The sequence below is a fragment of the Juglans regia genome, chromosome 3 (assembly GCF_001411555.2).
Source record: "Juglans regia cultivar Chandler chromosome 3, Walnut 2.0, whole genome shotgun sequence".
NCBI lineage: Eukaryota > Viridiplantae > Streptophyta > Magnoliopsida > Fagales > Juglandaceae > Juglans > Juglans regia.
In genome coordinates this window covers 668088-684278 of record NC_049903.1, presented here as the reverse complement: position 1 = coordinate 684278, position 16191 = coordinate 668088, and the positions used below count along the sequence as shown (strand labels likewise).

Below are 16191 nucleotides of genomic sequence, written 5' to 3'. Positions count from 1 at the left end.
TTGCGGAAAGTGATTATCATCTATCTACCACTTGGATCGGAATGCAAAATGAATGACCCCAAAACATTAGTTGATTGGGTGGGGGTGGGAAAAGAAAGCATTTTCAGGAGTAAAATACAGACTATTAAATCAAGAGCTAAAAAAGAGAAGAGAATCCATGATTCTGATTTTCCTTCTCTCTATATTTCTTTGTTTTGTTTTGTTTTCTTTTTTGGGTGGAGTGCTTCACCTCTCGTCGGCGGTTCTACTGTTACAGATAGACATGATAAAGCGCCCAGCCCATGACGGTTCTACTGAAATATAAAGGATGCGGGGCTGAGAGCCTCTACCAAGATTAACAACAAAATTTGAGCCGAAGTAAAGACGAAAGAAAAAGAATGCCACCTTTTAAGCTCTCTAAACCTACACTGAGTCAATTATCATATGTTGTTATACAATTAGTTTTCATCCAGTAATGGAGGATGGTTCACCCCGCTTGTTAGTCGATGAATGTTGTAGGTGTTGCTGCTGTTGGTGGTGATGATCAAGCAGCTCCATCTCTTTCTGGCGTAGAAGCAGGGACATTCTCTCGTTCTCGAGCCTTCTCCTCTCGTTCTCAAGCTTAGCTCTCTCCATTTCCCTCTCCTTCTTGCTGCTAAACTTGACCCACTTCAACCGCTGTTTCTCTAGCTCAAAAGATCGGCCTCGGTAGCTCACTTGCTGCTCCTCCAATTGTATCAAACGGGTCCTCATCCACTGTTTTTTTTCCCACGGGCTCTTCCCCACATCTTGCAGCACGCTCACCACCTCACAGCTCAGTTGCTGCACTAACTGCGAGGACGTAAAAAACACTCCCTTCCTTGCTCTTTTCCTCGAAGACTTTTCATCATTGTCGTCCTCGTCTTGATCATGTCCATGCCCGCTATGACCCCTAGAACCGCTTTCCACACCATCCTCGTCCTCGTACTCATCAGAATCATCATCATCCTCATCATCTTCCTCCTCTTCACCATTTCCTCCTTTCACCAATTTCGAACCCTCAGCACACATACCTGCATTCTCCGCCAAGTGAAAGCACCGCTGCTGTTGTGCCTGCTGCTGCTGAGTATGAGATGGCTCGGTAGCCACCTGATCTGGGGATTGACTTGCTCCTCCACCAGCCCCACCGGCACTCCCATGACCACAGCTATTGTGGTAAGCACACATTTCCCTGAAGAACAAGTGCTTAGAATTCAGCAATTTGCGAACTTCTTCTTTCATCTTAGGTGACAAGTCCATTGTCTCCAGCAAGCTCTGATTCTCCACGACCTTGCAAGCCGTACCCTTCCCAAGTATATCATTCACTCTCTTATACCTCTTGTTCAAGTCATTGAACTTGTCCTCGCATTGCTGCGGAGACACATAGAACCCCTTCTCCATCATAGCGCGGGAGACCGATTTCCACTTCCCTTTCTTCTGTAACAAGCCTGCAGACTTCTTCTTGTTGCCCGTTGGATCGGTCCCTTCAGACATGGATTCGTCGCCCATGTAATAGACTGCCATTATCAGCAGCCTTACCATGGTGTCCGTCCACTTCATTCTCTGCCAAGGCGACATTTTTCTCTTGGCATCCCCAGAGTTGTCATCGTCCTCATCACTGAGAGCTATGGCTTGCTTTGGTTTGGAAGCATATATTGGATGTTTCACGGATTGCTGAGACTGTGGTGGGTTGTGATCGGTTTCATGATGGGGATAGGAAACCATCTGGAGATGGTTGTTTCGGAGGCCGTGATGAGGGTTTGCAGGACTCTTTTGTTGTTGTGGTTGTGGCTGTTGTTGTTGAAGAGGCAATTCTAGACCTAACATTCCAGAACCAATGTTAGGAAACATCCCACCACCTAAACCATTTGGTTCCATCAAAAACTAAAATTGGTCACAAAGGCCGAGTCGAAAAAATTTGTTCATCACCTACGTACTCATGTATTTCTCATTCAAGGAAGTAGTAAAGGAAACATACCCCGTCCGTCAAGAAAGAGAGATTGGAATCAGTTTGTCACGTCACCAGACACCAAGTCCTGGGCTGCCCAGATGGATAGTACTGGTCCTTCTCGAACCTTTGCAAATATAGACACAAGAAGATATACACACGGAGAGAGAGAGAGAGAGAGAGCGAGAGACGGTGGATGTGCATTAGATTGAATGATGGGATAGAAAGGATCGAGTAAATACAGAGAGCGGGGCAGCCGGTTTTAGATTAGCAGGTTTTGTTTGGGCTGACAGAAAACTGCCCATGGTTTTGCTTCTTCCTGCTTTGGACGGAAACCCACAGGATTCCTAAAAGAGCGGTGCTACTGCTCAGACTTACCGCTGGAAACTTTTTTTTTTCTTTTCATTTTTCTATTCATATTTCTTTTAATATATTTAAAAATAAAAAAATATATCAATACACTTAAAATAATTTCTTTAATCACTGAATAAATAAATAAATTATCAATCGAATACATTTGAGGCAAAATAGTAAGAGATCATTTTCTGATCATACATACATATATATATATATATATTATACATATGGGTGAGAGGGGACGGACAACGTACTAATGACTAAGAGAAATGTTTGGGAGCAGTCGAAAGTCGCAGCACATTGTGAAGAATTTTTTTTTCACCCCAGCACGTTGAGTGTGCTGGGGACTCTACAAACAGTAGAGTATGATTTAGATTTTTTCAATGACTAAACCCAAAACAGTCTTACTACTTTCTATTGTCATTTTATTATTTTATAGAGAATTTAAAATTTTTATTTTTTTATTAATTTGTTTTAATATTCTTAATTATTAAAAAAATTAAAATAATATACAACTTCATTCATAATCACTTTCTTAATTATTTAAGTATTAAAAAAATAATTATAAAATTATAAAAATAAAGAGAATAGCAAATGTCTGATAGGAATTAATATGAGTTTTACTACACAACTTTCACTACACTCTATATTTCATATTTTTTTAAATATTTTAAATTTTAAATTTTTTGAGTTTATTATTTTTAAATTATTTCAAATTTTCTATTCTTTATTCATATAATAAATATTTGATAAAAGAAAACAAAAATGTAGATTATAGAGTGTGAAAAAATTGTAAAGATTTATTGAATTAATATACCTATCGTTATCCAATCTAAAAAGAGTTTTTACTCTATGAAGCAGCTGAGAGGTTTAAGGCTGGATTGGTGGCTAAAAGATAGATTGTGGATTTGAATTTATTAATAGAATAGAACCTATTCTTGGTAACATGGATTACCACGTTGGTCAAGGGATACTGAAATCAACTACTTTACAGGTCAATATGTTTGATTTAAAATTTGAAGATTGATTTTTATTTAAATAATATGAAGTTAGGTTTGACATTTTTTTAATTATGTTTTTTTTGGGCCCCATCAACTACGTCGATCCCCTTACTGCAACTCCTTGAACCAAGACACGTGTTCAATTTCTGACCATTCAAAGTGATATACTAATGGACTTAATAATAATTGAGAAGAGACAAACTAAATTTATAAATTTATATGATTTTATATGTATATTATATCTATTTTATAATAAAAATAATTTTATAATTTAATATATAACATTAAATTTTATCAATTTATAACTTTATTTTAATAATTTTTTTATTATAAATAAAGCATTTCTCATAATAATTATTAAAGAGTTGTCATCCTTAGTTTGGAAGCTCAATGGATTATCATAAACTTGAACATTGTAGACCTTTTATAATTTTGAAAATTTATAATGTGACCTGATTTAATTTGTTAAAAAAAAAATTAAGATTTAAATATTACAAATCAAATAGTGACATATTAATAATATGGATGATATGTTCTTTACAAATATAATGACTATTTAATTAATATCAAATAGGCACCAATTAAAAGTAATTAAATTCTATTTAAAGAAAATGGTGTATGGAGTATTAAGCTTTGATTTCATACAATAGTAATGATACATACATAACACATTTCATAATATATTTTATAATATATTGTAAAATAAGGATATTTTAATAAAATAATATTATTTTTATAAGTTAATTTATAAAAATAATTTTTTTAAAAAAATAATATTATATAAAATATTATGAAAAATGAGATAACAAGACAGAGGAAGGCAAATCTGAAAGGTCGAATCATGATGCGGTGTCCCATTCAAAAATCAATACGAGGGACTGGGATGGAAGAGGTGTTGACTAGCACACAAGTTTTGGTTGTTTGGGTTGGGTTTATAGAGAGATTTTGAAGAGGGTCCCTCTGAGAAATCCCAAAAAATTATTTCAAGATGACAAAACTCAAACTGATTTGGGCTCCAGCCTCAATCTTCTATGACTTGCAATGCAAACTTTCTTCCGCCAAAGCCCTACACGATTTGAGTCAAAAAAGTATTTTCATCCACTTCGTCCTTTTTAGGTGTTTGTGTTTTCAGATACATTAACGCCAAGATCCATGCACTATTTGAGCTGAACTGATCGGCATGTTAATTATATGTGGGAGTAAAAAGCCCAATGGAGGAGACGCGCTTCATTGGGAACTGCAACAATATCCACGGTCAAATCCTCAATTCCCACTCTTTAAAAAAAGAGTTCTTCTATACAACCCCCTACTATTCCTCAACCTCCGCACGCCAAACCTACGTGGCATTTATTTATTTATTTTGTTTAAAAGACATGAAACGTACGTTTTGATTTGTGGAAGGATCCAAATTCAATTCAATTACATCCCCCCCCAAATTGTTCTCCCCCGCGTTCTCAACCCCCACCCCCCAGCTCGTTTTCCTTACGCCGGCCTCACTCCTCCACCCGCATTCTTACTGTCATCATTGTCCTTTATCTACTTTCGATACCGTGTGGCTCCGCCGACAAGATTAACAAAAGTTTGAAGATGGTTTTTTTTTTCAAATAATCTACTCAACCTCCAGCTTCACCATTCTCGCACGGCTTCACCCCTCCACTCGCATTCTTGCTGCTGAAATCATCACCATCCGTCATCTACTTCCAGCAGCGTCTAGCTCCGCCAACAAGGGTAAGAAATGAAAGTATAAGGGTTTTTATTTTTCTATTTTCGTCTCCTAGTATCTCTCCATTTCTAGCATTACTCATATTGTGTGTTTTTGTGTTTAATGGATCTGCGATTTTGTATTTGTTTGATCTGTGTTTTGTGGGTTTTTTGGTTGTTGACTTTTTGGGTGTTTTATCATCCGAGAATGGCATCAACTGTCCATAGCACGCATAAATTTCGTATACCATGCCACACAACGCATCAACTGTGTTTTTTGGTTCCTGATTTTGGTTTTTGGGTTGTTGATGTTATATACCATTCACTGGTTTTTGGTTTGCTGATGTTGTATTCCATTCACTGGTTTTTTGCTTGTTGATAACAACTGAAATTGTGTAGCTAATTAAATATTAAATCAAACCAAGATTTAGTTACCAAAATGCCAGCCCCCCGTAAACATGTTCTGCTTGCTAAGGTCTGCTATATTGGTCAAAGGAACATCATTTCACCAACAAAATTAGTTAACTTTATCCATTTTAAAATTGATTTATGAAATAAAATAAATCTGAATGTGATTAAGCCATATAGCTATGGTCTTGAAAAAGTTGGACTTGAAAAACTATATAGGCTGAAAAAATAAACCAAGATATTCGTACTCTTCATTTCCAACTTCTCTAAGGCCTCATTTGGATGTTACTTTTGAGATGGTGATTAGTCTAAGGCCTCATTTGGATGTGGCCCCCATGATAATGAATTTATACTTTTCATCCCCAGGAGAAAGTCATATAATCTTTAGACCTGAACGCTTCATTTGCTTTTACTTTTGGTGATTAAAATGTATCTTCTAGCATATCTAGATTTTCACTAGCTAGTGAAAATATGTTCAATTAGCATGTCTTATGTTTAGTTAGCATTTTATTTTTCCTTTGTTGGTACATGTATAACTAATAACATTTTATTTGATTTTTTCAAGATGTTAGTTAGTGTTAAGTTTAGTTATTTGACTTTTGAATTGTTGGCATAGGTATAAACCAGATACGAGCGAGCATTATGCTTATATATGTTTGTGAAATCAGATATGGGCGTGCAAAGGATTTATGCTTTCCGTATACACGAAGGATTATTTTCTTGAAGTGTAATATTTCTGGAAGTGTAATATTTTCTTGTCTGTAAAAGGGGTAAACCAGATATGTGATTTGATATGTAAAGTGCAATATAATATTTTCTTAAAGATGGTTTGTTTCCATTTACATTATATTCGTGGATTGGCTGCTACTTCTCATATTGCAGTTTGTTTTCACAATCTTTGATATAAGATTGCAGCAGAATGTATTTCTTCTATGTTTTGTTAGTTTAGGAACTTGGTGAGGACAAAGTATATATGAGTGAGAACATATTGGCCTTTGAACCAGAACCTTTTGCTGATTGTTCAAATAAATTGTTGTTAATGGTTCTAGTTGCTGACATTTCGAAAGTGTTTAATTTGTGGGTGAAGATGGAACCCACTCAACTAAACATGCCACTTCAAAAGTGGAACAAGTTAAATAGGAAAGTGGCAGAACAAAACTAAATAAAGATTTTCCATTAACAAAAATTTGCTATGCCAATATGCAACTATTTAATGGAATAACCCAAATACAAACGCAGAAATCCAAAGATTGTAACAGGTCAATTTTCTGCATTTTCAAAGTAGGTTGTTTTCTACAAAACTATCAACCACATGAACTCAAAAATATGAGAGTGACTTAAATGAGCTGCAACATGCAAGAACAACAATACAAAATAAAGTGTTCCATCCTGATGCTATTTTCCTTAAACTTTTCAACAAAATAAGTAATATCTTCATTTGCAACAGCTTCTCCCGACACACTTGCAGCTCGAATAGATATCATGATCATTATGATGCTTTTTAATTTGGTTGCAAAAGATATCATCCCTGACCCAGACTTTCTTGCCAAGTTCTTTGCAAATGCATTGTTTGAAATGAAGCAAGCCATTGCAGCCACCTACAAAATCCAGGAGGAATTTATTTGTTAGTATGTTGATCAATTCACCTGAAAAAACTTGCTTTGTAAGAAAATTTAGACTGCAATTATTTTCTTCTATGTTTACAATAATTATTACTCATCCAAGAACTTTTGACTCGCACAAATCAATAGTAATATCTTAATCATTCACTGTAGAAAATGTTGCCATGCATTAGACAAGAATGGCACCAAGTCTATTAACCTTCATCTTTGACAGCCACTCGTGAAGAGATGGACATAAATCTTTATGTTTCTTAGGTGCTCACAAAGAGCCTTCCATGAACAAGATAATAATTAGTAATTTAACCACCTGCGATGTGTCCTAATGTAGGACTCCAAACAAACCATTCCAAAATTGGAGCTCCACTTTCAATTCATTAAGACCATACCGACCCCTAATTTCAAACACATGCTAATAATCAAGAACGTCCCTTCAAACAGGAATCCAGTTTATTGTAGTAAAATATATAGCTAGCTTCCAAATTACATATATCTATGCTTGAAAATGGATCTACGTACATGTTTATGCTTAAAAATTTTACTTTTATATTTTGAAAAATGGACCCTAATTTTGCTTGAAGATTGCCAGTGCACCAACCACAATGATTGTGGGATATATCTGCAAAACAAGGGTAAAGGAGTTTGTGCTAAAAAAATGGTAAAATATGAGATGCACTTTTGCTTGAAATACCTATTCGCCACAATGCAGTGCATAAATTGAGGGAGAAGATATGGGCGCTGGGCAAGGGAGAAGATATGGGTGCTAGGGTCAGAGAAGAGATGGGTTGAGGGAGAGGGTTTCGGCACCATGGATGAGAAACTCAGAAGGCTGGAGTTTGAGAAGAGGGAGAGGTCTGCGTCGAGTGGGAACTCTGAGGGAGAAGGGGGAGAATGAAGGAGCTCGGGAGGAATAAATAATAAACCGTGATATGGCGACAAACCGGGTTCACCACGTCAGGAGTGTGGCGTGCGTTTAGGGGACCGGGGGTTGGGTAGCTTTTTTCTTAAAGAAAATGATCATGTGCATGCATCTAGCACTCGAATCTTCCTCTTGACTAGGGCTGCAAACGGGTCGGTCCGGTCCGGCGATGGACCGAAAATTTTCGATCCATTATTTTTTCGGACCGGACCGGACCGAACACCCAAAGGGACCGGACCGGACCGATAGCTATTGGTCTGGTCCGGTCCGGTCCGGTCCAGTCGGTCTGCCCTCTTTTTTTTTTTTTTTTAAATAATTAATAAAAAAATTTATTTAAAATACTAAATTAAATTAAGTGGCTTATTAATGTGGATTATGTAACAAACTCAATAAAAAAATATTTTATATGGTCAATGATAATAAATTAGATGAAACTTATATTATTAATTTATATAATTACTATATAATTAACTAATTGATATTATATATTTATTAATTCATAGAATATTAACAAGTGTTAATAGTATATTTAAAATTTTATATTGTTAATAGTGATAGGTTAAATGAAGATATATATAAAATATTGTTAATTTATAAAATATTAACAAGTATTAATAATATATTTAAAAATTTATATTGTTAATTGTACAATTATTATATATAAAATATATTTTTTTTAATTTTTCATTCGGTCTGGTCTGGTCCGGTCCGAAAAAACTGTGGACCGTGGACTGGACCGAATGAATTCGGTCCTCTAAAACATGGACCGGACCGGACCGATCTAAGTCTCGGTCCAGTCCAGTCCGGACCAAAACGGTCGGTCTGGTCGGTCCGTTCGGTCCGACCGGACCGTTAATCACCCCTACTCTTGACCATCTGTGGGGACTAACTGCGATACCATGACCTGAACGAAGTACGTTCGTAAGGGACTGGGTGTGAAGATGGGGGGCGACTCTTTCGGGCCTGGCAGAGGGCAAGAACGGGTCGGGCACGGGGTCCGGGATTAGGGGACATACCGGAGAGCTGCGTGGCGGGCGTGTTACTGTACCTGACCCCGCAGGAGATGTGTAACCTCGCTAGGTTGAACTTGGCATTTCGCGGCGTGGCGTCCTCTGACTCGGTCTGGGAAAAGAAGCTGCCCCCTAATTACCAGGAGCTGCTCGACCTCTTTCCCCTTGAGAGGTATCAGAACTTGTCCAAGAAGGACATCTTCGCTCTGCTCTCTAGCCCCGTGCCCTTCAATCATGGCAATAAGGTTTGCGAAAAGACCGAGGGTCAAATTTAGTGTTTTTGACTGGTAGGATTCGATTTTTTTTTAAAGAATGGAATTTGGGGGTTTTACAGGAAGTGTGGCTAGATAGGGTGACAGGAAGGGTCTGCATGGCAATATCAGCAAGAGGCTTGGCGATAACTGGAATTGAGGACCGGAGATATTGGAATTGGGTTCCTACCGAAGAATCCAGGTTAGAAATTCATTAACAAGCATTCCAATTTCACTTAATATCGCATTTTATGTAGTGTTTATAACACCAAATTTTTTTTTTTTGATAAGTAATAAAATTTTATTCATCGAATGCAATAGGCAAAGCCGATGTACACAGGAAGTATAAAACAGATACACCTAATTACATTCTAAGATTAGGAAATGAAAACAAAAACTCATGAACAGTCCCTCCAATAATCACAATAGCTGAAAACCATTGAAGCAAGGAAAACATAACAAATTTCCAGATTTCCTCTGCAGTACGCCCTCTATTATTAAAACACCGCTAATTCATTTCCATCCAAATACACCGCATAATGCACAAAGGAATCATCTTCCACGCAGCTGCCACTTGAGAACAACTATGAAGCCTATTCCAACACACAAGTAGATCCACCACTGTTTTAGGCATTACCCAAACCAGCCCTGCTCTACTGAACACACCATCTCTTAGCCACCTCACAATGTAAGAGTAAGTGGTCCACCGATTCACCATATTTCTTACACATGAAGCACTACTCCATAACAATCATGCCACGTTTTCTCAAATTATCAATTGTCTGAAGGTTCCCAAGTGATGCTGTCCAAATAAAATAAAAAAATGCTACCTTTGACGGCACATGAGCCCTCCAAATACTCTTCCACGGAAAAGTAAAGTGATGCTGAACAGTCAACATCTTATAGTATGATCTAACAGAAAACTTTTTACACGCTGTATGCTTCCATGACGTTCGATCCCTCTCATTTCCTCCAATATCCAATGTTGTTGTTATAGTATGATATAACAACAATGTTGTTGTTAGAAATGATTTGCGCATGCATGTCTTCACTTAAGTCCAATACATGGTGGTTTGGGTACTTTTTCTTAAAGTAATATACGGTGGTATGTTTTTTCTCCCTCTAAAACAGACTTTGCAAGTTTTTCTGTACTTGGTGAACAGGGAATGAATTAGGGTTTACTCCGCTTTGCATGGCATGCTCAATGATTTAGTCTTATCGACTATGCATAATATATTTTTGTTACCATGATGTTCGATCCCTCTCATTTCCTCCAATATCCAATGTTGTTGTTATAGTATGATATAACAACAATGTTGTTGTTAGAAATGATTTGTGCATGTCTTCACTTAAGTCCAATACATGGTGGTTTGGGTACTTTTTCTTAAAGTAATATACGGTGGTATGTTTTTTCTCCCTCTAAAACAGACTTTGCAAGTTTTTCTGTACTTGGTGAACAGGCAATGAATTAGGGTTTACTCCGCTTTGCATGGCATGCTCAATGATTTAGTCTTATCGACTATGCATAATATATTTTTGTTATTTAATAGATATGTGTTCTTATCAAATAGGCCTATAGAAGCCCAATATTGTGTAGCCTTTTAATTTTGCTTAAGGATTATAATAAACTACTAATGGAGGGAGTTTGGTGTCAAGATCCTAAGTAAGAGAGGAAGACGTGGAGGGGAAGAACCACTGAGTCAGCAATCTAGGAGTCCTTGTTTAGCCTTAAACGGCATAGTTCCTTTTATTGTAAATGCTGCATTTTATATAGCAATATTGTCTGTTTGGCTTGTTGGCTTGTTATTTCCCACTCAATAAGAATAGGTTGTCCACAAAGTATTGAAGAAGAGACTTTTTAAGTTTGTCCATTGTCCATTTACAATCTTCAAAATTTCGATCATTCCTTTCCCTCCATTCTCTTAATGTGATGCTTTCCTAACATTCTGTTAAATGGATGATAAAACCTGCCAATTATTTCTTACTTCGCAATTGTTATAAGCCTATTTAAAGTGAAAGACACTAATGAAATTTGTCAACTCTCTCAACCACTCTGGACCTAGTTGTTCCTTAAACAGGACAAAATCTCTGTTGACGATTCCCATTTTTAAAAATACTAAACAGTTTTCTGGAAACCATGCTCCTATTTTCGATTTCTTCGATCTGTTAGCATGCACATATAAAACTATTAACTAGTGTTTTTTTATCATATTGTTGTGGGGACATGCTGTGTTCTGCTTGTGCTTCTCTAATGGTAACAGGACAGCAGGCATCCTTTTTATAGCCCTAATTGTTATATTATTTTAATTATTGTTTTTCCAAAGTATGTGTACTGCAAAGCGAACTTAAATTGATCCTGAATAAGTCCTACCAGCTCTGAGTAATGATCTTTATGACCCCTTTTTGCAATCTGGATTTCCAACTTTTGCACTCAGTTGTCATCTGAAATATCTAATGCTACTGTTTCTTTAGTGAGCTTTGACATTATATCATGGAAAGAATTGCAGATTCTTTGGAACTGGAAGAGTGCTTTCATATTCTCTCTAGTCTCTTCAAGATCATTTTACAGTCCTGGTCCAGTTATTGTATTTGCTTTGGAGAGTTTTGCATCATTTGGATCTGCCATAGTGGTTTTCGTAGATACTTTTCTGTCCTTATTAAATTAATTTCTAAAGTCTGACCGTGTACTTTAGTGTCTCTTCATGACTACTGTTCCTTTTATCATTTGCTCGCTAGATTTATGTATTTCTTTCTTTTTTGATATAAATCCTGATTTTTCTGTTTTTGGGATTGCCTCTTTAGATAACTAAAATAACTGGGTGGAAAATGTATATCTCGCTATTTCATATACAAGAGTTTACAAACCCTTTATCTTAATATTCATAAAAGTGGTTTTACGAACACTGATTTATGGGGTTCTAACAACTCATTGCCCATCAATATTTTTTGTTTTGTGGAATATCTTGCTTAGTCCTTCTAAATGCTTTGGGCAGGCCTGCTTTTACAAATGCTGAGGCTATTTGACAGATATTCTTCAGAGAACGGTGTTCAATTTTTTTCATTTTTTTCTAGGGCCCATGTTAAATACATCAAAAGGCATGCACTAATAGTCCTCACTACCTATTTGAATGATTTGATTAGAATCAATTTCTCACATGCCCATAATTCATAGAGTAAGTTCCTTTATTTTCTCTGTATCCTTGGAAAACTGTGATTGAGCCTGCTGAGAATGTCAGAACTTTACCTACATTATGGATCGTATTATGGTCTTACACTTTGATGGTGTGCCTCTTCGTTTGCAGGTTCCATGTTGTGGCCTATTTGCAGCAAATATGGTGGTTTGAAGTAGATGGGGAGGTCAAGTGTCCCCTTCCTGCTGATAGCTTTACTCTGTCATTCAGGCTTCATCTTGGAAGGTTTAGCAAAAGGTTGGGACAGCGAGTGTGTACCTTTGAGCACACCCATCGTTGGGAAATAAAGCCAGTACGATTTGAGTTATTCACTTCGGATGGCCAGCGGGCATCATCTCTTCTTTTTAGATGACACAGAACATGACGATGCCAATGGCAATCATAAGCGTGGGTGCTGGATAGATTACAAGGTCGGTGAGTTTACTGTTAGTGATTTGGAACCTGCGACTAAAGTCAGATTTTCCATGAATCAGATAGATTGCACGCATTCTAAAGGTGGGCTCTGTGTAGATTCTGTATTCATTATACCGAGTGATTTGAAAAGGCATAAAAGAAGAGGGGTTTTGAAGTAGCCATACACTCAACAGTGAAATGTTTAGTGGTGTCAGTAATTCTAACTTGTGTATTCCATTTTTGTGTACTCTGTATACCTTTGCATATGCTTTGGCTTTTTTCCTTGCTTGTGCCGAGCGCTTTTCATGAATACTATAACTAAGTTGTGTTGCGACTGAGGTTCATATCATCCATCAGTACTATTTTACCATCCATTACTCCAATTTTTCTTGAAATCACGAAACTTGTATAGGACCACCATAAATCTCTCTCTCTCTCTCTCTCTCATAATTAGTTTATTTATGTATTTATTAAATAGTTGCAACTAGGGATGAATGCTTATAATTAACCATCGTGAGTATTGCTTCCCGAACTCTCTTTAGGTTGGATAGGACCGGGTGCGCAAAATTTGGTTGCACCCTTTGCTCGGTTGTGAGGCCAGTGGTAGGGTGTGAACGCTGGACCACTTGGAATTGGTATTAGCTACTTAAAAACCCAACTTTGTTGTCAAAACTGTTATTTCCATAGCTTTCCTGGTGTGCTGCGTGTCTCAATTTCTTGTGGGAGTTGGTAACAAGCCCGTTTTATGCGGACTGACAAAATAATTTTACTAAGCAGCTGTTATAATCGGTTTTAAATATCAATGGAACGTTGGGTTTCCTCTGCGTGTGCCTGCTTTAACATCAATTCAAAAGTTATTGCAGCGAGGTTTCTATTATCTGATTTGGTTAAATCCTTGTGCAAACCGTCTCGTCTAGCATCTTTGAATTTTGTATGATTCTACACTGGCAGCCAATCCATGCACAATTCACGGTTCACCTGCATCCTGAATACTACTTACATTAGAAGAAAAGCACCCCGGCAGAATTTTGACCAGTGTGGCTGATTGGAGTACTTTGGTGTTCTACAAATTAACTACCTCGTTTTCAGAAGATTAAGGAATTATTTTTTCTCTAAACACCTGTAAAAGCAAGAAGCATGAGCGCTCTGTTCATGAAAAAAAGTGTCTTACTAGGTTTTCAGAAATCGATCAAGGTTGACTACTTGATAGAAGAAACAGGTAAGAAAGCTGTGAGTGAGCTTTCTTTTTCAGGGATTTTGTTGAATTCACCATGTGTTTTAGTTTTGGAATTTGGGGCCTATGTCAACTAGGGAGGCTCTTCTTTTCTGCATTGAATCCAATCATTTATGACCACGTTGTTACTACATTGTGGCCTACATATTAGAACCGGAGATCTCTGGTAGAACTCTGTATTCCAATATTGTTTCCCATTATTATTAAATGAATATTTATGTAGATACTGACCTAGATATTGGTCCAGATCCGGCGCCGCCTGCGTACAGTGACCGCCTTCTTTTGCAGCCATCTTTGATGATCTAATTCTATTAAGCTGTTGGGTGTCTTAAATTCCATTTCCACTTACTCTTTACTTGAAATATGTTCATGATTTTAGAAGGTTCGAATCGAAAAAGTTTTACCGATGGACCACTGATTTTAGAAAAACTCATCTCTAACCTAAAGTTTGCATGATAGGGGCATGCAGCCGCGTTGCCAGCCTTATAATTTTCAACCTTAGCTGGTTAAGAATTAATGTTTGCCCACCTAAACAGGACCAGTAGTACTACTACTAGTTAAAATTTTCATCATCCTAGAGCTTATCATGATGTTCTAGGGTTCGAAAGCTTTAGCCATGTCAACTAGGACTTTCTCTCCTCTCTGTCTTTGTCACTGAAATAGTCGGTCATTAGCTGCTTAGCTTGCTCAAGTGTTGCATGTGTAACAGTGGATCTGACTTAACTTGTAATGCTTCGAAGAAACCTCAAATCACACACACACACACACACACACATATTGAGCTTATACTCTTAAAAATTAGTCAATATTATAATTAGAATTTGGTTAGAATATATCATTGTAATAAATGCCAAGGGAATCATAACTCGGTGAAACTAGCAAAATAGATAATTAAATCACCATATATCATGTATGCATGCACGTTCAGTATGAAGCCAGACGGGGACAAAATCAGGATTGAAGCTAATTAGTTGGGTCTGGTTGGATTGTTTGTATTGAGAACTTACTGAATAGCCCACAAAATTAAAGAAAAACTATTTTCTCGAATTTTTGGAGTCCCAGATTCGTTACTGGGCACGCAGGTTCTTTTAAGGAGCTAGCTGCTTTTTTTCCAGATTCAGACGGCTTCTCTCAAAAGTTAGTCCCCATGCGTGCACGTGAAGTTAGTAACGCTAACAAAACAGACAAAGACTTTATTTTTTGTTTGGCTTCAATGATCTGCAAATTCAAGTAGTTTTGTTGATGAGATTTAAATAACGCCAATTTACGTACTGTGTCATCCTCCATCCGATCCAATTAAACTACCAAAACAAAGGCGTATGACGCCTTTCCCCGTTATGCTTGCAGAAGTCGTAGTTGATCAACTGGCGAGTCAATGATCAGCTTTTGAAATTTAGCAGTATAGTAGAAAATTGCATGGTGGCTTTGAAACAGCTGTGTGTGTATCTGAGAGTGATCAGTTTAACATACCTATATATAGGTGGTCCAGTTTGAGCTCATTTTATCATGTCTTGATCCAAGAATGCTTGTACCTTTCCTGGACTCAGACTCTTGCAATGTCGGGGGCCGGCATTTATCTCCAACACCAGTCAGTTCTGCTTCAAGGACTTCGTCACTTTTCAACTTATCCAGGAAATGACAGTCGCTATTCCACAGCCCAAAAAAGAAGAAGAAGAAGAAGAGGCAAAAATATTAGAAATGGATAACTATTATTATTATTATTATTATTATATCATCTTTGATAATGTGCAGGCTATATACAACCTTCAAGTTAGAAGTTGACATTTTTTTCATGAGAAAAAGGAAAGAAAAATCTAAAAGGCACAACGGCCACCTGCAATGCACTAACAAAGATTATGAGAAATTAATTAATTAGATCATTGATTAAATTAAAGAACTTCGTTCAATTCGTTTGGCTGAGCCCAAAAAAAAAAACAAAAAAAAACAAAAAACAAATAATAAAAAAAAAATAAAGAAAAAAAGAAACGCGATGGATGAAGTACTATGGTGAAGTTTGTTGAGCATCATGATCTAGCGTATTGTGAATAGTACTGCTGGTATTAATATATATAGTGATCATGGAGCAATATTGATTATAATAATTACAACTTCAGCTAGCAGAGGTAAACGGTTTCATTATACTTGATAACGTCGTGTTTTGT

The 16191-nt window shown here is 36.9% G+C and overlaps 1 protein-coding gene and 1 pseudogene across 3 annotated transcripts; one reads left to right on the top strand and one right to left on the bottom strand.

The window, feature by feature from the left end:
* Positions 1 to 129: 129 nt before the first annotated feature.
* Positions 130 to 2247, bottom strand: LOC108979678 (kinesin-related protein 4-like). Of its 3 annotated transcripts, none has more exons than XM_018950392.2 (2): positions 1976 to 2246; positions 130 to 1856 (listed from the first exon to the last, which is right to left on the bottom strand). In XM_018950392.2, the coding sequence occupies exon 2, from the start codon at positions 1846 to 1848 to the stop codon at positions 445 to 447; it is 1404 nt and encodes a 467-aa protein (XP_018805937.1). In that variant the 5' UTR covers positions 1849 to 1856; positions 1976 to 2246; the 3' UTR covers positions 130 to 444. The 3 variants fall into 3 exon arrangements, with proteins under 3 accessions (XP_018805937.1, XP_018805938.1, XP_018805936.1); XM_018950393.2 differs by having other exon boundaries at positions 130 to 1817; positions 1976 to 2244; XM_018950391.2 differs by having other exon boundaries at positions 130 to 2247.
* Positions 2248 to 7839: 5592 nt separating this feature from the next.
* Positions 7840 to 13165, top strand: LOC109014218 (annotated as a pseudogene).
* The last annotated feature ends 3026 nt before the right edge of the window (positions 13166 to 16191 follow it).